General features: G+C 46.3%; 1 protein-coding gene across 2 annotated transcripts in view; it reads left to right on the top strand.

The window, feature by feature from the left end:
• srgap3 (SLIT-ROBO Rho GTPase activating protein 3) overlaps positions 1-22,253 on the top strand; it is a 210,277-nt gene that overhangs the window by 58,054 nt on the left and 129,970 nt on the right. For both annotated transcript variants that reach the window (XM_048606510.1, XM_048606511.1), the window contains exon 2: positions 17,416-17,611. In XM_048606510.1, the coding sequence (XP_048462467.1) occupies positions 17,416-17,611 (196 nt within the window). The remainder of the gene's footprint in view (positions 1-17,415; positions 17,612-22,253) is intronic.

The raw sequence follows: 22,253 nt of genomic DNA, 5'->3' as shown, positions 1-22,253 counted from the left end.
ATACCTTTCTAACTGTCATCTTTATTTCAACTCCTTTCTTGTTCCTGTTCTCTGTATGTATTGTTCTTAATTCTTTTCTTGTTTAGTTACTAATAAACTCTCTCCTTGTTAATTCGACAGAACCTGGTTGAATTGGCTCCATTTTAAAACACAGATTTGTTATGTCTGGGAGAAAGGCATACAGAGGGAGGTTTCCTTTTTATAAAGTAACCTTGTTGTGACTAAGTGAGGGGAAGGGGGGGGTGCGCAAGTAAATAAGGAAGAGAGTGAAACAGTTCATTGCTCCTCACCTGGGAACTTATCGATTTTGGGCTATTTGTTTCAAACTGTGACCGCTTCAGGAACCTCACCCCAGGGTTTAGTTATAGAAGACTGGTTAACAAGATTTAGGTTTATTGAACAGGAGGACCACATTTTTTCTGCTTTACATAAATAGAATGGGTATCAGAGTAAAATGGCAAATTTTGCCAATGATACTAAACATGGAGAGGCAGTCGGGATGATGCTGGTCAACTGCAACAGGGCAGTAACAGGCTGGCAGAATGGGCAGACCAGTATCAGATGAGAATTAATACAGTAAACTGTGAGGTGATGCATTTTGGCAAAAGGGATAGGGAGAGACAATATAGGATTGTGTGCAGGAACAGAGGGATCTGAGTCTGTGTGCATAAATCTTTGAAAGTGACAGGACATATTGAGAGTGATCAGCAAAAGGATCTTGGGTTTCGTAAGCAGAAGTGTTGAGCACAAAAACAGGGAGGCTTGCTGAGCTTTTTTTTATTAAACTGCAGTTGAGTATTGTGCCCCAGTCTAGTTTGTTATCATCATGTAGGATCTGAATAAATATATGGGGAACAAGCAATCAGTAATGTTGGAATTTTGTAAATGGCAAGTTTGAAGTAAAACTCTGCAAGAAGCATAAATGCCGAGACTTTGACTGAACAACTTTTTAACATCTGGTGTTTAACATGGCCACCACGTTTTGGGAAACGTCTGAGGATTGTCAAGAGGCTGCAGAGGAGATTCACCAGCATGGGTCCAGAACCAATGGATTTTAGTTACAAGGTTAGGTTGCTGCTTGGACCAATGGAGATGTAATAGCAGGGTACAATGTAATCATAGATTTAGATAAGGTAGATAACCAGAAACTTCTCCCACAGGTAGATGGGACAAGTACAAAGGAGCACAAACAAGTGGTTTAGGACAAAGGAAACAGAGTGATGAGTAGGCACTCCTTTTGGTAATGGACTCACTGCCCATGAGGACGATGGAAGCAGAGACTGTTATGTGAGTACGTAGGACCCAGGAGCAATTTTATGATGGTGTCAGAGAGCTGCACATCACTGGGTATAAATACAATAGAGTGGGTGGAGTCTAGGCAGAGTGGATTGCTCTGTGATGTGCCACGGTGGACTGTATGGGCTGAGTGGCCACCTCTGTGCCAAAATTAATCTATGTTTGTTGGATTTCTTATGTGAAATTAGTTTGGGCAGTCACAACCCAGTTTGCTGTGACCACAGGCTACAGGAAATAACTTACTGATATGGGAGGATAATGGTCATCATTCCAACTTACTATTACGGATTGCCAGATTTGCTACCTTGAAACTCCATGTCTTCCTGCTTAACTTCAATCAAGGTTCTAATATAGACACCAGGTACGACCGCAGCAGAATGTGAGCCTGTTTAAGCATATGCAACGGCCTTTATTTTTAAGATTGACATCTATCCAGGAATCACAGTTGAAATTCCTGATGAATGAGTGTCTTTCCTGAGGGCAGGTGGGGCTTGGCAAGTCTGAATATGGTGTTTCGTAGCCAGGAATCTGCCTGTAATTATGACTGAGTTTCTGTAATTTTTGCTTTCTAAGTGGCACATTTTCTGAACTCATTAGTTGAGAACTTTGACTACTGAGGAATGTCCTTCAGCAAGTGTGCAGGTTTAGACACAGAATAAAGATTCTTTATTCTTTTAAACTGGAAGCAAAGCTCTCTCTACTCTGTCTCCATCAACACTCCCAGCATGGGTACAGCATAGGGTTAGATACCGAGTAAAACTGCCTCTACACTGTCCCCATCAAACACGACTAGGACAGGGACAGCACAGGGTTAGATACAGAGTAAATCTCTCTCTGCACTGACCCCCATCAAACACTCCCAGGACAGGGACAGCACAGGGTTAGATACAGAGTAAATCTCTCTCTGCACTGACCCCCATCAAACACTCCCAGGACAGGGACAGCACAGGGTTAGATACAAGGTAAAGCTCCCTCCGCACTGTCCCAACAAATGTGCCTCAACCCTGTCTCTTTAGAGATGGAAATTTTTATCAGGGATAGTTGGTGTGGATTTGTCAAAGGAAGGTGATGCCTAACAAATCTGATGGAACTAATTTGTGTTTGGATGAGGGTAGGGCAGTTGATGTAGTTTATATGGATTTCAGCAAGGCCTTTGACAAGGTCCCAGATGAGAGACTGATAAAGAAGAGAAAAATATATGGAATCTAGGGTAACCTGGCAAGTTGGATCCAAAATTGGCTCAGTGACAGGAGACAGAGGCCGGTGTTTGTGTGACTGGAGGCCTGTGTCTAGTGGTGTCCCGCAGGGATTAGTGTTGGGTCCCTTTTTGCTTGTGACATTTATAAATGATGTATGACGGGAATATGGATGGTAAGTTTGCAGATTACACCAAGATTGACTGTGTGTGGTTGACCATGAGGAGGCAGGTGTTAGGTTACTGGAGGATATAAATGGATTGGGCAGATCAGTGGCCGATGGAATTTAATCCCGATAAATGTGAGGTGATGCACTTTGGAAGAAAGAACAAGACAACGGGGTACTCGATGAATGGCTGGACACTAGGAAGCTCAGGAACAGAGGTGTTTTTCGGTGATTGTCCATAGATCACCTGAAGGTGGCTGGTCAGTTTATTAAGGTGATTTAAGGCATAAGGGGCACTTGCCTTTATCAGTCATGGCACAGATTATAAAAGCAGGAAGGTTTTGTTGGAACTAGGTAGAACTTTGGTTAGGCCACTGGAATATTCTGTGCAGTTCTGCTCTCCACATTACAGAAAGGATTTGATTGCACTAGAGAGGGTGCAGTGGAGATTTATCAGGATGTTGCCTGGGGTTGGATCTCTCTGAAGAGAGGCTGGATAAGTTCTTTAGAGTAGAGAAGGTTGAAGAAGGCCTGATAGAGGTGTATAAGATAATGAGAGACAAAGATAGGGTGGAGAGAAAGCAGCCGTTCCCCTTAACAATAACAAGCAGGCATAATTTTAATGAGAGAGGCTAGAGGTTTAGAGGGGACTTAAGGAGGCTGGTGGGGGTCTGGAATACCCTGTCAGGGAGAGTAGTTGAGGTGGGTAACATTTTATTTGAAAGGAAAACTTGAATGTTTAACACTGCAACTGCTCACGGGCCTAGTGCGGAAAGTGGGGCCAGTGCAGGTAGTAATTTATTTTTGGCCGTACAGACTTGATGGGCAGAAAGGTCCCTTCTGGACTGTACGATTTGAGAGCTGGAGAGGGGCTGCCAGACATTAGTATGCAGTGATTCCATGCTGTGGATCCATGCCTGTAAGGAACTACATTGAGGCCTCGTGTGTGGTAAGAATTTTGTCTTGTTTATCTGGACTGGTTTGAACTCTGTACAAGCGCCAGAATGCCCATACTTCCCCCACTCCCTTAGCTTGCAGGAACATAATCAGGCCTTGGTTGAGTTGTTAAATTAATAGTGTGTTTTCAGGCAGGACTGAGTCTTGAATTGATTTCAAAGGCACTCAGCCGTTTCCAGTGCTGAGTGTTAATATGGCAATGGCATTAAGCACCTGATATCCAGCTGAAACGAAGAAAATCCCCAGGACACCACCCTCCTTCTCCCGAGACAGTTGACTGAATAACTGCAGCTTCAAAAAGGGTCATTGCAGTGGCGTTAATTCAGGATTGTGAAAAACAATGAGGTTCCAGGTGCATGCTTTACCACAATGTTGGGATATAAATTACAATAAACTGCTTTTGCAGATGGACAAAGTACACGAAGATGGAAATAGCTCAGAGGCTGAATCTGTGGAACAGAGGGAACAATAATGTGCATCAGCTGTGGATGAGTTGGCAGCACACTCTCTCCCCTGAATGAAGAAGTTCAGGGTTCAAATCTCACAGGAGCACGGAAGTAGAGACTGACGCCTCAATGTGGGAGCTCTGCGTTGTCAGAGAAGCCAGCTTATTGCACATTGTGTTAAACAGAGGTCCGGTACTTGTGGATGCGAAACATGGCCCCCTTTCAAAGATAAAAGAGAGAAGTTGGCCAATATTCATCCCTCAGTCAACGTCGCAAAAAGCAGATCACTTTGCTGGGTGCTAATTGGCTGCTGCATTTCCAATACGGCAACAAATGAGTACAATTTAAAAAGCACCTCATTGCTTAATACTTAAATACTTAAGTGGAGTCCAGTGGTTGTGAACGGTTCTGTGTAGAATCACAGAAGCCCTGCAGTGTGGAAGTAGGCCATTCAGCCCATCGAGTCCACACTGACCCTCAGAGCATCCCACCCAAACCCACACCCCTACCCTCTCCCTGTAACCCTGCATTTCCCATGGCGAATCCACCTAGCCTGCACGTCCCTGAACACTGTGGGCAATTTAGCATGGCCAATCCACCCTAAGCTGCACATCTTTGGACTGTGGGAGGAAACCAGAACACCCAGAGGGAGCCCACGCAGACACGGGAGAATGTGCAAACTCCACACAGACAGGCACCCGAGGGTGGAATCGAACCTGGGTCCCTGGAGCTGAGAGATGCCACTGCTAATCACTGAGCCACCGGTACTGTGCCCACTGTGTTGTAACTGTAACTGTACCTGCGTCTACCACTTCCTCTGGCAGATCATTCCACATGCGAACCGCCCTCTGTGTTAGAAGGTTACCCCCATGTCCTCCTTCAATCTTTCTCCTGTCACCTTAAAAATATGCTCTCTAGTTTTGAACTCCCCTACCCTAGGGAAAAGATCTTTTGCTATTCATCTTATCTGTGCCCCTCATGATTTTATAAACCTCTGTAAGGTCACCCCTCAGCCTCTTAATGATCCAGTGATAGAAGTCCCAGCCTCTCTTTAAATCAAACTCTCCGTTCTCACCAACATCCTGTTAAATCTCTTCTGTACCCTTTCCAATCCAAGGAGGGATTTGAAAACTGAAGGTAGAATTTCAAATTTGAGGCATGGCCTTACAGGAGCCAGCTTAGGTAAACGAATATGGGGCATGGGGGTGATGATGAATGACTGCGATTTGCTGCACCCAAAAGGGGTAAATTCATCCTCCTGCTGAGAGCAGGTGAGCTCAGAATTAATGCCACCTTAGCACTGATCCTCCAAACCTTCAAAGGCACAGCTCTGCTGGGAATTTGGGGAACGATGGAGGGGCTGTTGAATCAAACCTTTGGCAGATATGTATGGTTGCTGTCTGCATTTGTAGCCTGGTAGGAAGCAAGAAATGAGAGCGGTGTGGTAGAGGAGAGGGGTTAGTGTAGGTAAACGACTATCAATTGGTAGGCAGTTGCAGTCACCATGATTAAAATGATGCTCCCGTTCCTTTGCTCACCATTTTGTAAATATCCCTGGACACCTTTCTTCTGAAACTTAAAAGCATAACTCGATGATTAAGATTGTGATAGTGGCTGCCCCATCGGTTCTCTCTCTGTTCAGCCCTCGAAACCCTCACTGTGCTCCACCCTCCCATTCTCAAGCAAGCTTGGTGTGTTTCTTTAAAGAAAGAATGAACCGTTGTGAATATTCTTTGTCATTTTTTGCTTCGGAAGCGGGGGTCAGGTGTTCGGTTTCTGAGATTGCTTTGGCTCAACGATTGATTTGTGCCCAGCAGACTCTGTGATCACTGACCTGCTGATGTCTGCAGTGAGTCAGATCCAGCAGTGTGTTTGGCAGCTGCTACGCTGCTCTGTTAGGTCAGAAGTTAACATACGTGTGTGTGGTTTCTACTCCAGGCCCTGTGTCATTGTTCCAATGCTGCCCCTGTTAGCCTGGAGGTAAGCTTTCACTGAAGCAGTAATTAAGATGTTGCACAATTGAATGTGTCTGAGTGGGGTAGGCTGAGAGAGCTCCTTTTCTTTTTGGTGTTGGACTCAAAAACGTTGAGGCTTTTGGCTGAGGGTCATGGGGAGTGGGGGGGCAGTGGTGGTGGTTGTTGACCACGACCTCGCCCAATCAAGCGTGTTTGGAGCAATCTCTCCATCTGCAAGTCCAGTAGTCGCAGGATCTGCTCCCGCTGTAGGGGGTTGAGTACACTCATATTCTGGCTGGCATTCCCTTAGTGCTGCACCAGTCGTCTCTGTCCTCTGAGGGCAGACATTTAAACCTGAGAGCCCTTGCCTTCTCAGGTCGATATTAAACGTTTTCACGTGGAAATTTTAAAAACGTGGAATTCCTCCTCTGTCATGACCAGCATTGAATCCTCCAAACAGCATCGCCAAAAAATAATGAACTCATTGATTTGTCACTGCAGTATGTGGGAGCTTGCTGTGCACAACTTAATAATTCCTAAGTTACAATCGTCACGGCAGTTCAAGACAACAATGTCTCTACCTCCTCAGGAGGCTGAGGAAATTCGGCATGTCCATAAGCATCCTCACCAACTTTTATAGATGCACCGTAGAAAGTTTCTAACTGGATGTATCACAGCTTGATATAGCAACTGCTCTGCCCAGGACCATAAGAAACTAGAGAGAGTTGTGAACACAGCCCAGTCCATTATGCAAGCCAACCTCCCATCCACTGACTCCATCTATGCTTCCTGCTGCCTCAAAAAGGCAGCCACCATCATTAAAGAGCCTTCCCATCCCAGTTATAATCTCTTCCAACCTCTCCTGTCAGGCAGAAGATACAAAAGCTTAAATATACGTACCAACAGGTTCAAGAACAGCTTCTTCCCAGCTGTTATGAGACTTCCAAATGGAGCTCTCAAATTTCAAATCTAATGTTGATCCTGCTCTTTGTGCACCTTCTCTTCAGCCATAACATTGTATTCCTTCCCCTGTTTTATCACCCTATTAGTTTTGTATGTCATGATCTGCCAGTACTACACACAAAACATAACTTTTCACTGTACCTAGCTACATGTGACAATAATAAATCAAATCAAGAATTGTTCTGGCTTTTGGCAAAATGCTGTGAAAAATCTTCCTTTAGTTGCTTTTATATAAATAAAAATAGTGTTTCTGGATTACTTAGGCCTCATCTTCCCAACCTCTGCCCACCACCATGATGAGCTCACCCAATTGCGTGTCTTCCACATGAAGCTAGATTGTGGGTGTTCATCCTTTTTGTTTGCATAAGACCGGGATGACAGATGAGCCTGTTTGTTCCCATTGTTATAGACCGAAGCAATCGCTCTCAAAATCTATTAAGAAGATAACCTTGACCCCAACATTTGCTTTATTTTTAAAAGGCAAGTATAAGGTATTGTTTTCCAAATGCAATTCAATTGGTCAAACTACTAGGCTTGAAGCAAAACACACATTATTCTTGCACTACAGTTAAAATACAAACAAAATAAGGAAGATTCAGAATAACATTAACTCTATTGGAAAACTTAATAGAATAATAGATTATTTAACTACTAAATAGCAACTGTTTCAATATATTGGCATCCCACAAACACGCCCTTGGCAAAGCCAAATTCAGTATCACAGGCAATTTTCCAGTTCAGGAGGAAAGAACATTGCGAGAATTCAGAGAGGGGGTACACAAGTGTTTTGCTATAGCAGGGAGAGACATACAACAGCTATTGAAAGTTACATTAAAATCCTGGCTCTGTGGGAGCTTGACCCCAACAATTCAGGCTGCTTTTATTGTTCTAACTTCAAAAAAAAATCCAGGGTACCTCAAGCTGTTTACTTTACTGGCTTGGAACAACCGCTCTACACCTGAGTCTCGATCTCTCCCAGCACAGGGGTCGAGAGAATGAGGAGGAGGAGGAACAGTGTTGGCACCCCTCCTGATTAGCCTAGGGCACTGAGGTTAACAGAGAGACTCACTAAAGGCTCCCAGAAGGACAGGAGTTAAACTCAACCTAGCGTGCAGGTTATAACCTGCACACCGATCCAAATGGTTGGAAAATTAGACTGTTGGAGGTAGAATTACAATCAGTTTGCAACGAGTTTATATGGCAGCAGCACATGAGGGAGGTCACTGATAAATCAAAGATTGAGACGCACGACACCAATTAAGTAACAACTAGAAATGATCCATTTCCATCTTGTGTCTGACAATGCTGGTCTCTGCACTGTGCCCCAGTAAAGTTTAACGGGAGGAGCAGGAGTAGGTCAGTTGTTCCTTCCAGCCTTTTCAGATGATTCAATGAGAGACTGGGTGACCTGTAGTATCAGGCTACCTGTGTTTACTCCAGATGCTATCGAACCCTGTATCAGGAATCATTTTGATCAGATCATTGATCCCAACATCCACAGACTTTTAGGGGAAGGGATTTGCCTTGCCTTTGTGAAAAAGTATGTTTCGTTATTTCACTCGCAACCCACTACCAGCTCCCGTTCTAAGATTGTGTTCCCTTGGCCCATATTTCCCTAACCAGGAGAGCGTTTCACCATATCTATTCCATAGAAAATCCTAATGGATTCAAACCTCTCCAGTGGATCACTTTTTGCTCTTAATCTCAGGGGAATACAAGCCTATTTGTGTGCCCTATGCTCAGAACTTGACCCTTTTATACCCTGGTCGGATTCTGGTGCTTCTGTACCAGACACCCTCAAAGGTCAGTATCCCCACCTGCATTCCCTCTCCTTTTTCCTGGAATTCTGGACCTTCAACAATCATGTATAGCAGTGAGCTCTGGGTCCTTGAACTTCATGTATGTATCTGTGCAGACCCTTTAAGCAGCTCGTTATTTCCTCTTCACTTGGGGGCCATTGGTGCCCACCCTGTGGATGTGCTGTCCAACACTGCATGGATACTCCAAGGAAAGAATGTTAATTCTCCTGGAAAATGTCACCGGAGAGTTGTGTTCATTCCCTCTTCAATGTAACGTGGTAACAGAAAGAACATGTGATGTAGAAATATTGACAAAAGAGGAGGAGGATGCAGTTCAGTACATACTGGCTGATTTCTCTACCCACCCTCCAGCTCTTGCTGTCTTGTTTCTAGAGTTTTAACGGTGATGAGTGGTTTCTGCTTCTCCCGTTATACCACCTTCTCTTCCTAGCAGTGAGTCCCAGAACCACACCACCCTCCGGGTGAAAGAAATCCCGTTGCCCCACCTCCTTGCTCGTCCATTGATTTCTCAACCTTTAGTTATTGCTGCGTCTGCAAATGGAAGTATGTTCTTCTAAGCCAGGCTTGGCAACTTTTTGCACTTAAGTTAAATCTGTCCTCGGCCGCCTCCTGAGAAAGGTAAACCCAGCCCTGATCTTTCCACAGAGTTAACAATCATCTGTTCCTTCTAAACCCTGCCTGTACCCTCTCTAGTGCAATCACGTCCTTCCTGTACTGTAGTGAACAGAACTCTCTGCAGTACTGCAGCTGTAACCCAACTAGTGTTTTATATAGTTCGTGCTTAACACACCCCCTTAAACTCCAGCTAACAACCAATAAAGAAACAGCTTCCCTATTGTAATGGATAATGCTGGAAACACCCAGCAGCCCATGCGGTATCTGTGGAGAGGTCCTTACAGATGCTGCCGAACCAGTTGAGTATTTCTGCTGTTTTCTATTCTCCATTCAAAATTCCAATATCCATGGAGTTTTGCTTTTGTGAAAATATCCCTTAAAGCTTCTCAACCACCGTTTTTTTTTTTGCCCACCTGTACCATCTGTAGACATCCTTTCCAAGCTCCCCCTGTTCCTCCGCACTTCTCCATATCCTCCTATTTATTGTTTATTCCCTCCCCAATACATAATCTCTCACTTAGAACATATGAATATAAAAAGTAGGAGGAGGAGTAGGCCATCTGGCCCCTTGAGCCTGCCCCACCATTCAGTAAGATCATGGCTGATCTTTTTGTGGACTCAGTTCTACTTATCCACCTGCTCACCATAACTTTTAATTCCTTTGCTGTTCAAAAATCCGTCTATCTTTGTCTTAAAATCATTCAACAAAGTAGCCTCATATGCTTCAATGGGCAGTCCATAGATTCAGAAGCCTTTAGGTAAAGTTCGTCCTCAACTCAGCCCTAAATCTGCTCCCCATTATTTTGAGGCAATGCCCTCTACTTCTAGTTTTGCTCCAGTTTGAATTCCATTTGTTACTTTTCTGCCGACCTGACCAATCCGTTGAGATCTCCCTCCAATCTCCAGCTTTTTACCTCCCTATCAACCACACCATTCGTCTTTGTATCTCCTGGCTCAATTGTGCATTCTACAAATAACCATTACCCACAGTAGCCATTAATCTGTACCTTGACCGGTTGGTGTATTGAGCCCTGCAAAACCCCAGTGGAACTAACTTTTGGTGAAAAACACCACCTTTGACCAGAAGCCTTTGCTTCCTATCACTGAGTCAAATTTGGACCCAACGTTCACTTGGATTCCATGAACTTATTAATTTGGCCAGTCTGTTATTTGGAGCCTTGTCTAATACCTTCCTGAAATCTATGTAGACTAGTGCAAACCCCGTACCCTCATCAACTTTCCATGTGGACTCTACATAAATTAAACCAAGACATCAAACACAACTTTTCCTTTTATATATTTACACAGACTCTCTTGAATATCCATGCCTTTTTTTTTTTTAAAACCCCAGGTCAGGTGTGAACCTTCAGGTAAAGAGCGCGTCTTTGTATTATTTTTGGTGGACCCAAATGGGAGAAGGGCTGTTTTATAACGAAGGACTAGGGAAAGAATTGCTGCACTTTCAGTAACTTGCTTTCTAAAACTCATTGTGGGTGGTGCTTACACTGTTACTTTGCCAGCAGGGTGGGAAAGTATAAATAGATGGTTCAGCACCATTTTGTACACACTGTGTATACAATGAGGTTCAGCTGGCAACACGTAGCTGAATGGTGTGTGCAATTCGAGCCAGTGATGGATGCTAAAGGAGTGATCAGACTGGTAATAACTCTTTGGTTCCTTTATAGCTGAAGCTTGTGGGTGTGAACGATACAGTGAGAAGCTCTTGAACTTCAGGAAGATCTCACTTGACATGAAATAGCCGAAGAACTTGGAAAGCAAAAGAACTCTCCATTGAATACGGAGGAGTGGTGCCACTGAACTGTTTGTTGTTTTCCCCTCCATCTGTAGCATCAACATTTTTATTTTGCCTCTATATAGGCAGGTTTAGATGAGGTTAGAGCTTTGATTAAAAAGTTATTTTGTCTTGATTGTTTGTTTTTTTTTCTTCTTTCCCCTGTGGTTAGATTCTATCTGCCTATCATAAATAGTCATTCTTAAATACGGAAATTGGTCCGTGTATTCTATTATTCAGGGCATGTCAGACAGGGTAATTTGGAGACTTTGTGTGCTTTGATACAACCTTTAACTTTTGTGATGATATCAGGAATAGCAAGGCTTGATATCCAATGCTGTCCACCCCAGTAAGGTGTAACAATCTGAAATGACTCGCTATACCGCCCTTCCCTTTTTTAAACAATGGTATAATGTTAGCATATTCCAGCAATCTGGAATCACTGCAGTCTCCAGAGAGAATTAGAAAATGATGATCAGATCCTCCATCATTTCTTCCCCTGCTTCCCCCTAACAGTCTAGGATCTGGGCCTGGTGATTGTGAAGGCTGCTAAACACTTTCTCTCTCTCTCTCTCTCTCACTTGGTTTATCACATCCGTATCTCCTGCTGTTTCTCCTCCAATTAAAATTCTGCTTTGTCCCTCCCTTTCCACATAAAGTATGCATTAAGAATTATGTCCACGTTCCATACACAGATCACCTCTTTGGGCTGTTAGTGGCCCTATGTTTTCCTTCATTATTCCCTTGTTTGTCACGTATTTATAAAACATCTCTGGGTTTTCTTGGATTTAAAAAAAAAGCAAGTAAAATCCTTCTACATTGTTCTCTTTGTTTCCCTAATTTCCTTTCTAGATTTGCTCTGCATTTTCATGGGCAAAGTGCAACATGGGAGCTGAGATCCACAAGGGTCATGTGGTATGGGTTGCTGAAGGGGTCAATCCTGGAATTGTAAAGGCATTTGTATGGTGGGTTGGAACACTGGAGATGAAAGGCGAGATAGAGTTATACAGTCATAGAGCCTTACAGCACAGAAACAGACCCTTAAGGCCAACTAGTCCATGCCGACCATAATCCCAAACTAAACTAGTCCCACCTGCCTGCTCCTGGCTCCATATCCCTTCAAAACCTTTCCTATTCATGTACTTATCCAAACGTCTTTTAAACGTTGTAACTATACCCACATCCACCACTTCAACTGGAAGTTTATTACACACGCTAACCACTCTGTGTAAAAAAACAAATAGTTGCCCCTCATGTCTTTTTAAATTTTTTCTCCTCTCACCTTAAAAATATGGCCCCTGGTCTTGAAATGCCCCACCCTAGGGTAAAGACACCTGCCATTTACCTTATCTATGCCCCTCATGATCTTTTAAACCTCTAAAGGGTTACCCATCAACTTCTATAGCTCCAGTGAAAAAGTTCCAGCCTATCCAGTCTCTCCTTATAACTCAAACCCTCCATTCCCAGCACCATCCTGGTCTTCTGAAGCCTTTCCAGTTTGATAATATTCTTCCTATAACAGGGTGAACAGAACTGCACACAGTACTTCAGAAGAGGTCTCATCAATGTCCTGTACAACCTCTACATGACTCCTAAACTCAAAGGTCTGAGCAATGAAGGCAAGCGTGCTAAATGCCTTCTTAACCATCCAGTCTACACGTGACACAAACTCCAAAGAATTATATACCTGAAACCCTATGTCTCTGTTCTACAACACGACCCAAGGCCCTACTTTTAATTGTATAAATCCTGTTCTTGTTTATTTTACCAAAAATGCAATACCTTGCATTTATCCAAATTAAATTAGACTCCATCTACTGCTCCTCAGCCCATTGACCCAACTGATCAAGATCTCTTTGTAATCTTCAATAACCTTCTTCACTGGCCACTATATCACCAATTTTGTTGAACCAAGTTTGTTATGAGGCAATTGCAGCAGGTTAAACCAGAGTTATGGGTTACTCACCAATGTTTCCAGTTCACAGCCTGCTCTGGGGCTAAATGCCCTAAGCATTGAGTTGGATCATCTTTTGGTTTTCTTATAATTCTTTGATCTGCAGGATAACATTTTAGCACCTTTCGTGACCTCCAGATGTTCCGCTGCACTTTAAAGCCATCGCAATACTTTTGAAGTGTCAGGACTGTTGGTAATTGACCAGGATTGCAATATGATTAAAAGGGTCTGGTGCAGAACCTTGCGTCCTTCCCCCCCCCCCGTGGCCATGAGAAGCATTTTGTAAGGTAGCAACGTGACACCCCAATTTCTGTCCCTGGCAAGATGACCTGCTGTCAACTGCCAACAGCCAACTCTCTTCCCCACAGCCCCATCACCACCACCCTGACCTCACTTCTGACTTGTCATTGAGTCATACAGCACGGAAATGGGCCCTTCGGTCCAACTTCTCTATGCTGATCAGATTTCCCAAACTAAACTTAGTCCCATTTGTCTGTGATAACAAGGTGTAGAGCTGGATGAACACAGCAGGCCAAGCAGCATCAGAGGAGCAGAAAGGCTGACGTTTCAGGTCTAGACCCTTCTTCAGAAACGGGGGAGGGGAAGGGGAGTCTGAAATAAATAGAGAGAGAGGGAGGCGGATAGAAGGTGGATAAAGGAGCAGATAGGTGGAGAGGACACACAGGTCAAAGAGGCGGGGATGGAGCCAGTAAAGGTGAGTGTAGGTGGGGAGTTAGGGAGGAGATAGGTCAGTCCAGGGAGGACGGACAGGTCAAGGGGGCGGGATGAGGTTAGTAGGTAGGAGGTGGGGGTGGGGCTTGAGCTTGAGGTGGGAGGAGGGGATAGGTGGGAGGAAGGACAGGTTAGGGAGGCGGGGACGAGCGGGGCTGGTTTTGGGATGCAGTCGGGGGAGGGGAGATTTTGAAGCTTGTGAAGTCCACATTGATACCATTGGGCTGCAGGGTTCCCAAGCGGAATATGAGGTGCTGTTCCTGCAACCTTCGGGTGGCATCGTTGTGGCACTGCAGGAGGCCCAGGATGGACATGTCGTCTATGGAGTGGGAGTGAGAGGGGGAGTTGAAATGGTTCGCGACTGAGAGGTGCAGTTGTTTGTTGCGAACCGAGCATAGGTGTTCCACAAAGCGGTCCCCAGGCCTCCGCTTGGAAGGGACCACTCTCTCCGTGACTTCCTTGTCCGCTCCACACTCCCCTCCAGCCCCACCACACCCCGCACTTTTCCCTGCAACCGCAGGAAGTGCTACACCTGCCCCTACACCTCCCCCCTCACCCCCATCCCAGGCCCCAAGAAGACCTTCCACATCAAACAGATGTTCACCTGCACACCTGCTAATGTGGTATACTGCATCCGCTGTACCCGTTGTGGCCTCCTCTACATCAGGGAAACCAAGCGGAGGCTTGGGAACCACTTTGTGGAACACCTACGCTCGGTTCGCAACAAACATTTGCACCTCCCAGTCTCGAACCATTTTAACATCCCCTCCCTCTCCTCGGACGACATGTCCATCCTGGGCCTCCTGCAGTGCCACAACAATGCCACCCGAAGTTTGCAGGAATAGCAACTCGTATTCCGCTTGGGAGCCCTGCAGCCCAATGGTATCCATGGGGACTTCACAAGCTTCAAAATCTCCCCTCCCCAGACTGAATCCCAAAACCAGCCCAGCTTGTCCCCGCCTCCCTAACCTGTCATTCCTCCCACTTATCCCCTCCTCCCACCTTAAGCCCCACCCCCATTTCCTATCTACCAGCCTCAAACCGCCCCCTTGACCTGTCCGTCCTCCTTGGACTGACCTATCCCCTCCCTAACTCCCCACCTACACTCACCTTTACTGGCTCCACCCCCACCTCTTTGACCTGTCTGTCTCCTCTCCACCTATCTTCTCCTCTATCCATCTTCTATCCGCCTCCCCCTCTCTCCCTATTTATCTCAGAATCCCCTTCCCCTCCCCCGTTTCTGAAGAAGGGTCTAGACCCGAAACGTCAGCCTTCCTGCTCCTCTGATACTGCTTGGCCTGCTGTGTTCATCCAGCTCTACACCTTGTTATCTCAGATTCTCCAGCATCTGCAGTTCCTACTATCTCCCATTTTGTCTGTGTTTGCCCCATATCCCTCTAAACCTTTCCTATCCCTGTACCTGTCCAAATTTCTTTAAAATGTTGTAACTGTACCCGCCTCTATCACTTCCTCTGGCAGCTTGCTCCATACACGCACCACCTTCTGTGTGAAGAAGTTGCCTCTCGGGTCCCTTTTTAAATCTTTCCCCTCTCACCTTTTAACCTTTGCCCTCTAGTTTTGGGAGAGAAGTCCTTGGCTATTCACCTTATCCATGCACCCTGTGATTTTATAAACTTCTTTCAGGTCAACCCTCAGCCTCTGCTCCAGAGTAAAAAGTCCCAGTCTATCCTACCTGTCCTTTATAACTCAGAATTTCCGGTCTTGGTAGCATCCTCGTGAATCTTTTCTGCACCCTTTCCCACAGCAGGGTGACCAGAACTATATGCAGTACTCAAAATGTGGCCTCACCAATGTCCTGTACAGCGCCAATATGGCGTCCCAACCCCTATACTCATTGCTCTGACCAATGAAGGCAAGCGTACCAAATGCTTCCTTCACCACCTTGTCTACCTGCAACTCCACTTTCAAGGAACTTTGTACCTGCACCCGAAGGTCTCTTTGTTTGGCAACACTCCCCAGGGCCCTACCATGAACTGTGCAAGATCTGCTGGGATTCTTTAAAAGGCCAGAAATCCAGATGAGTGCAGAGAGCTGGTGGGGCTTCAGGGGTGATCAAGCTGGGGCTGCCGTGTTGGAGGCAGATTTGAAAACGAGGCTTGGCCAGCACCGTTCGGGTTGAGCAAATCTACAGAAGGTAGAATGGATTGGCCAGCACCGTTTGGGTTGAGCAAATCTACAGAGGGTAGAATGGAGGAGGCCAGCCTGGAGTATGTTGGGACAATCCAGACTAGAGTTTAACTGGGGCGTGAATCAGCAATCAGAGAGCTGAACTGGGCAAAAGGCGCGGAGGTAAAAGATGGGTGATCTTAGTGCCAGTTTGAATGTGGACGTTCAGCCCAGGTCAGCTGTGGCACGAAGGATGACTTGTTGCTGTTTGGGGGCAGTCTGTAAAAAGGCTGCACATTGGCCATGGGCTGAGTTAGCACAGGCCAGAGTTGGAAACCTGCAAATGCCTCTGGGCATTCCCTTTTTGGTCTTTTTCATCATGTAGTATGACCCTCCTTTGGGTTTGGCGTATTCCTGCTCTCACAGGGAGTGTACAGAGTCTGTTCATGCAGCATTGAAGAGGAGTTCCAGTTAACAGCTGCTGATATTTCCCCTCTGTCCCCCCGCTTAATCGTGGTCTCCATTCTCATTTCCGGAATATCGCTGACTAACGTCGTGCGATAAGGAGGTGATGTGGTCGTGGAAACGGCTGTCATCTCTGTTTTCCTATAAGTGAATTTCTTCTCTTCAGGATTGGGTTCCTCAAAGCAGGCCTGATATTGCTCCTGACCGTTCTAGTGCACTCAAGGCCCCAGCTGGTTGCCATGGCGACGGTGTAGGTCACTGCAGTTTGGCCTCCAGCTCCTGAGGCGAAAGAATGGGGAACGCCGACCGGCATCGGAATTTCCCAACGACTGCTTGAGGACACTGCTGACGAGTGTGCACGTGGTGGGCCTGGACCGTGAGAAGCCCACGGTCAAGTGGCCTGGTGGACCACAGAGTAGATCACGGCCTGCGAACCTCACTTCATGAGATGTCAGGAATCCACTGGCAACTGTGGAGCCCGAACTTGGCAAATCCCATCACCTCCCGGGGGCTGAAAGGAGAGAAAGGTAGACCTTTTGTTTTATCTTGATGCAGAGGGATATTTTGCCAAAAGGGGGATTTTAGGGGTGTGGTGATGACCTGTTTTGTTGAACCGTGTGACTCTCTGAACCCAGTATGATTGAGTGGAAGCAGTCTCTTGCTCGGGAGAAAGCCTGGGTCTGATATCTCACTGCCGAGTATTGTATACATAATCTAATTTGACATTTGACAGAGCAGGGAGTGCTACTTTATATTTGTCCCTTAAATGACGTACACGGTCTGATGATCATGGGGAGCTTCCTGTGTGCAAATTGGTTGCTCTGTATCATCCTCTTTTTAAGCACTTTGAGACATCCCCAGGTCTAGAAAAGGAGCCGTCTGTCCGAGCACCTGCCTTAATAAGTAATTTCTTTCTCTCTTTCCCCATCAGAAATCCGAGCCCAGTTGGCGGAGCAGCTGAAGTGCCTGGAGCAGCAGTCGGAATCCCGTCTCCAGCTTCTTCAGGACCTGCAAGAATTTTTCCGCAGGAAGGCAGAGATCGAGGTGGAGTACTCGCGGAGCCTGGACAAACTGGCGGAAAGGTTTGCGGCAAAGATTCGCAGCTCCAAGGAACACCAGCAGTTCAGGTAGGTCAGTCCTCCCGCTAGCAATCTGTCTGTGTCGCACTTCATCATCTCTCTTTGATGTTCAATGAAGCTCAGGGGCTTGAGGTTAAGTGAAAGACCAGGATACAAATATCGGGAGGTGGGATTGGTTATAGATTCATAGCATCTCTACAGTGTGGAAGCAGGCCGTTCGGCCTGTTGAATCCATGCTGACCCTCCAAAGAGCATCCCACCCAGACCCTATCCCTGTAACCCTGCATTTCCCATGGCTAATCCACCGAGCCTGCACATCCCTGGATGCTATGGGCAATTTAGCATGGCGGAACCATGTATTTATTTATTTATTTATTTGGTGTTGAATTCAATGCTGCTTGATTTATACAGAGTTACTGATCTTGTAGAATCATACAGCACGGAAACAGACCCTTCGGTCCAACTCGTCCATGCCAACAAAGTTTCCCATTTGGAGCAATAGTTATTTCACTTACAATGAATGCACTCCTGGCTACAGATCTAGTTTATTCCGTATGAGTGGGCCAAAGCTACCACCCACATATGTGGCATCAGTTTAGGATGTATTTAGGGTCTCTCTGGTTGATTACTGAGAGGGGTGGTAGCCACCAGAGAGTGCCAGGGCTTCTGGTCCCATTCATGGGCAGCCTGGTAAAAGGGTCAAGGATTAAGATTGAGTCTAGCAACACCAAGAAATGAAGACATGTTTTCATTTCAGTAGCGCCTACCCTGAAGTGCTTTCAAGCCAGTGACACACCACTTGAAGTCAGGTCTCTCTTGAAACCTATAACATTCTAATGGAATAAACTGGGCAAATGCAAGAAGGGTGTTCCTGAAGACTGGGGAATCCAGAACCAGGGGTCACAGTCTCACTCCTTCCACCACCGTTGCTCAGCAATAGCAGTGTGTACTAACTACAGGATGCACAGCAGAAATTCACCAAGGGTCCCTAGGCAGCACTGTGCAAAACCATGACCATGTCCATTTAGAAGGACAATGACAACAGATACATGGGAACACCACCCACCTGCAGGTTCTCCTCCAAGCCACTCACCATTGTGGTCTGGCAATATATTGCTGTTCCTTCACTGTCGCTGAGTCAAAGTCCTGGAGTGAGGTGACAGAGAGTGGCGAGCCTCTGGAATTCTCCAACAGAAAGCAGGTGAGGCCAGAACATTAAATGTTTTTCAAGAAGGAATTTGATATAGCTGTTGGGGTTAAGCATATCTAAGGGTATGGAGAGAAATCGGGAACTGCGTACTGAGTTGGACAATTGGCAGTGATCATGATGAATAATGGAGCAGGTTTGAAGGGCTGAAAGACCTGCTCCTGCTCTCATTTCCTCTGTTTCGAAGTAACATTGGAAACACAGCAAGCCCCTACAAACAGCAGCGTAATAAATGAACAGCCAATTTGTTTTTTGAAGGATCAATATTGACTTGGAGAGCTCCATTGCACTTCAAATTAGTGCCATGAGGACTTAGTGTCTGCCTGAATGTTTGTTTGTTTTTATCTGAAAGGGTTTCCGGCCGACACTCTCTCTGTGCTGCACCAGACTCTGTCAGTTTGAGGGAGCTTAAGTGGCCAGAATAGCACATTGACCTCTAACCTTCTGGCTCCCAGGTCCAGTGTTACGCACTCGGCCAACGCTGCAGCTGTGACAGCCTCTGACCATTGCAGACAGCCAGAATAAAATGAAAATGGGACGTGTGTATATTGTGCACAGAAGCAGAACTGCATCTGGTGCTGTGTCTCGTTTTCCTCACTGCAGAGCAGTGAGCCGTACATGTCATAGACAGACAGGTATATTGTTACACCCTCTCCTCCTCGAGAAGGTCACTCGTCTGGAAATATAACCCTTCTGTTTGGAGGGACAGTAAGCAAGCAAGGGAAAGGGGATAATGAGTGGAAATAATCGTCATGCTTGCAGCTTTTGTTTAAATGACAGCGGTGTCAGCGGCATTGTGAACAGTCTTAATTTGGGACGTTTGCAGTTTTACCTCTGCCCCTGCTCCAAATGCAGAGCCAGTATCTGGGAGATATTACCGCCCCTACCCCACTCCCGGGGGGATCGGGCTTGAGGGTGAAGCTCTCAGGTCATCATGTGACCCATGTGTGACAGGGCACCAGGCCTAGTAGTCCCAGCTAGTAGGAGACAGTGGGGCTCAGAGGCAATGTGTCAGCAAGAGAGAGAGAGATCTCCGTCCTGCATAGGGGGATGAAGTGGGGGAATGAGAGAGTGTGGGTGTGTATGTGAGAGAGAGGGAGGGAGGGAGGGAGGGAGAAAAGAGGGCTGCACGAGAGAGGGAGGGAGGGAGAGAGAGAGATCTTTCTGTCTGGCATGGGGGAGTTGGGGAATGAGAGCGCGAGAGAAGAGAGAGAAAAGAGGGGTACATGAGAAAGAGAGAGAGACGATCTCACTGTCTGGCATGGGGGAGAGTGGAGGGAATGACAGCGAAAGAGAGAGGGGGGAGGATGTAAATGAGAGAGAGTGCGAGAGAGAGAGGGTGTATGTGTATTGTGAGAAGGGGAGAGAGAGGGTGTATGTGAGAGAAAGGGAGGGAGAAGATCTCTGTCCAGCATGGGGAAGAGTAGGGAGAATGACAGCGAGAGAGAGAGAGAAAGAGGATGTATGAGAGAGAGAGAGAGAGAGAGAGAGAGAGAGAAGACCTCTCTGTCTAGCATGGGAGAGAGTGAGGGAAATGAAAAGAAAGGTTGTTTGTATGTTGGGGGTGGTGGAGAGTGGGTGTCCATGTAAGAGATGGAAGGGGGGGGTAATAAGAAAGGGGGGTCTGTATGGGGGAGAGGGGAATGGGTGGGGGTGTGTGTGTGTATCTCTGAGGGGGATACAGGGAGTCTATGTCTCAGACACCCGGATTTTCCGATAATTGTTTCCACATTGTGGATGGGAAGCCACGTATGGAAACCCTGCGGAATCTTCAAGTTAGCAAACTCCGAGGGAGCTTCCTGGGAAATTGAAGATTCCCCGGGAAAATCCCCCTGCACCCGGAGCCCTCCGATCAGTCTCCATTGAAATCCGAGAGTTCCGCTGCAGCCCAGTTACTTAGGAAAAGTTACACGAATAACAATTTGGTCAACTCCCGAGGTACTTCTAAACATTCACCTCCCCATCCAACACCACCCCACCCCAGGGAAGGTAGGTGTGACTTCCCTGGGTGGCCAGGACCCACAAGTCAAAACCCTCTCCACTGCTTCTCTCGCGGCCTCTCCATGTTGCAGGTGCAATTTACAAACCTCAAAGTGGGATCACGACGGGGGATAAAGATTTAGGAAGGGCTGTGGAAGAGGAGCTGGTTGGAGGGTCGTGGATGGATGGGATGACTGCATGAGCAGATCGATTGTTTGGTAGGTGCGCAGGTTAAACACTCTTCACCACGGGAGGACTGCACATCGAAACAAAGAACTGCCGACCACACAATATTTAGCCCATCAAACCCAATCTTTTCACACCACCTCTTTGTCCTGCACTTTTGAGGAATTGTGGCCTGTTATCAGTTTTGTTGGCTGTGTCATCATTGGGAACAGGTCTGTTATTTGGTGAAATTCATAGAAGAAAGGAAATAAAACCACATTTGTCTGAAAGAAACAAGTTGTCAGGTAAAAAAACAACCGCATGAACTGTGGCTGCAGGAAATCAGAAACAAAGACAGAAACAGATATTGCTGGAAAAACTCAGCAGGTCTGGCAGCGTCTGTGGAGAAAGAAATAGAGTTAATGTTTCGGGTCCAGTGACCCTCCTTCAGATCCTAAGTGCCAGACCTGGCTTGGCGATAACATTGGAAATCTGAGACAAAAACAGATATTTCTGGAGAAACTCGGCAGGTCTGGCAGCATCTGTGGAGAGAAAGCAGAGTTAATGTTTCGGGTCCAGTGACACTCTATGCAATACATTGCACAGGAACAGGCCCTTCAGCCCACCAAGCCTGCACCGATTCCTTATTTAGAGCTGCTACTTGTTACCCAGGGGTGGTATCTATCCCTCTGTTGGCCTCCCGTTCATGTGTCTGTTAAGATATGCCTTAAACGTTGCTGATGTTCCTGCTTCCACCAACTCAACTGGCACTGCATTCAAGGACCCCACCACTCTCCATGTGAAAGAAGTTCCCTGCTCTTCTCTAAACATTCCCCTCTCACCTTGACCCTTTGCCCTCTTACAGTTGACCTTTCCACCTCTTACTGTCAACCCTATCTATACTTCTCATAATTTTGTGGGCCTCTACCAGGTCACCCTTTAGCCTCCCTCTTTCCAGTGTAAACAATCTGAGTTTATCTGCTCATAACTTAAAACCCTCCAGACCAGGCGACATCCTGATAAACCTTCTCTGCATCCTCTTCGAAGCATCCACTCCCTTCTGGTAGCGTGGCGACCCAGAACTGCACGCGATATTCTAAATGTGGCCTCACTAAAGTTTTAATAAAGTGTAACATTAACTTGCCAACTTCTACGTTCGATGCGCCGGCCGATGAAGCCAAGCGTGCTGTATGCCTCCTTGACTGCCATCAGAACAGTTCTGAACCCAAATAAATGTTTCCCACAGACGCTTCCAAAGCAGCAAAGAAGTTCTCCCCAGTGTCCTGGTCATTATTACGCCCTCCACAAACATTCGATCATTGGATTGCCATGTCGAGC

The sequence above is a fragment of the Rhincodon typus genome, chromosome 16 (genome assembly GCF_021869965.1).
Source record: "Rhincodon typus isolate 14 chromosome 16, sRhiTyp1.1, whole genome shotgun sequence".
Lineage (NCBI taxonomy): Eukaryota > Metazoa > Chordata > Chondrichthyes > Orectolobiformes > Rhincodontidae > Rhincodon > Rhincodon typus.
This window is presented reverse-complemented; position numbering and strand designations above follow the sequence as displayed.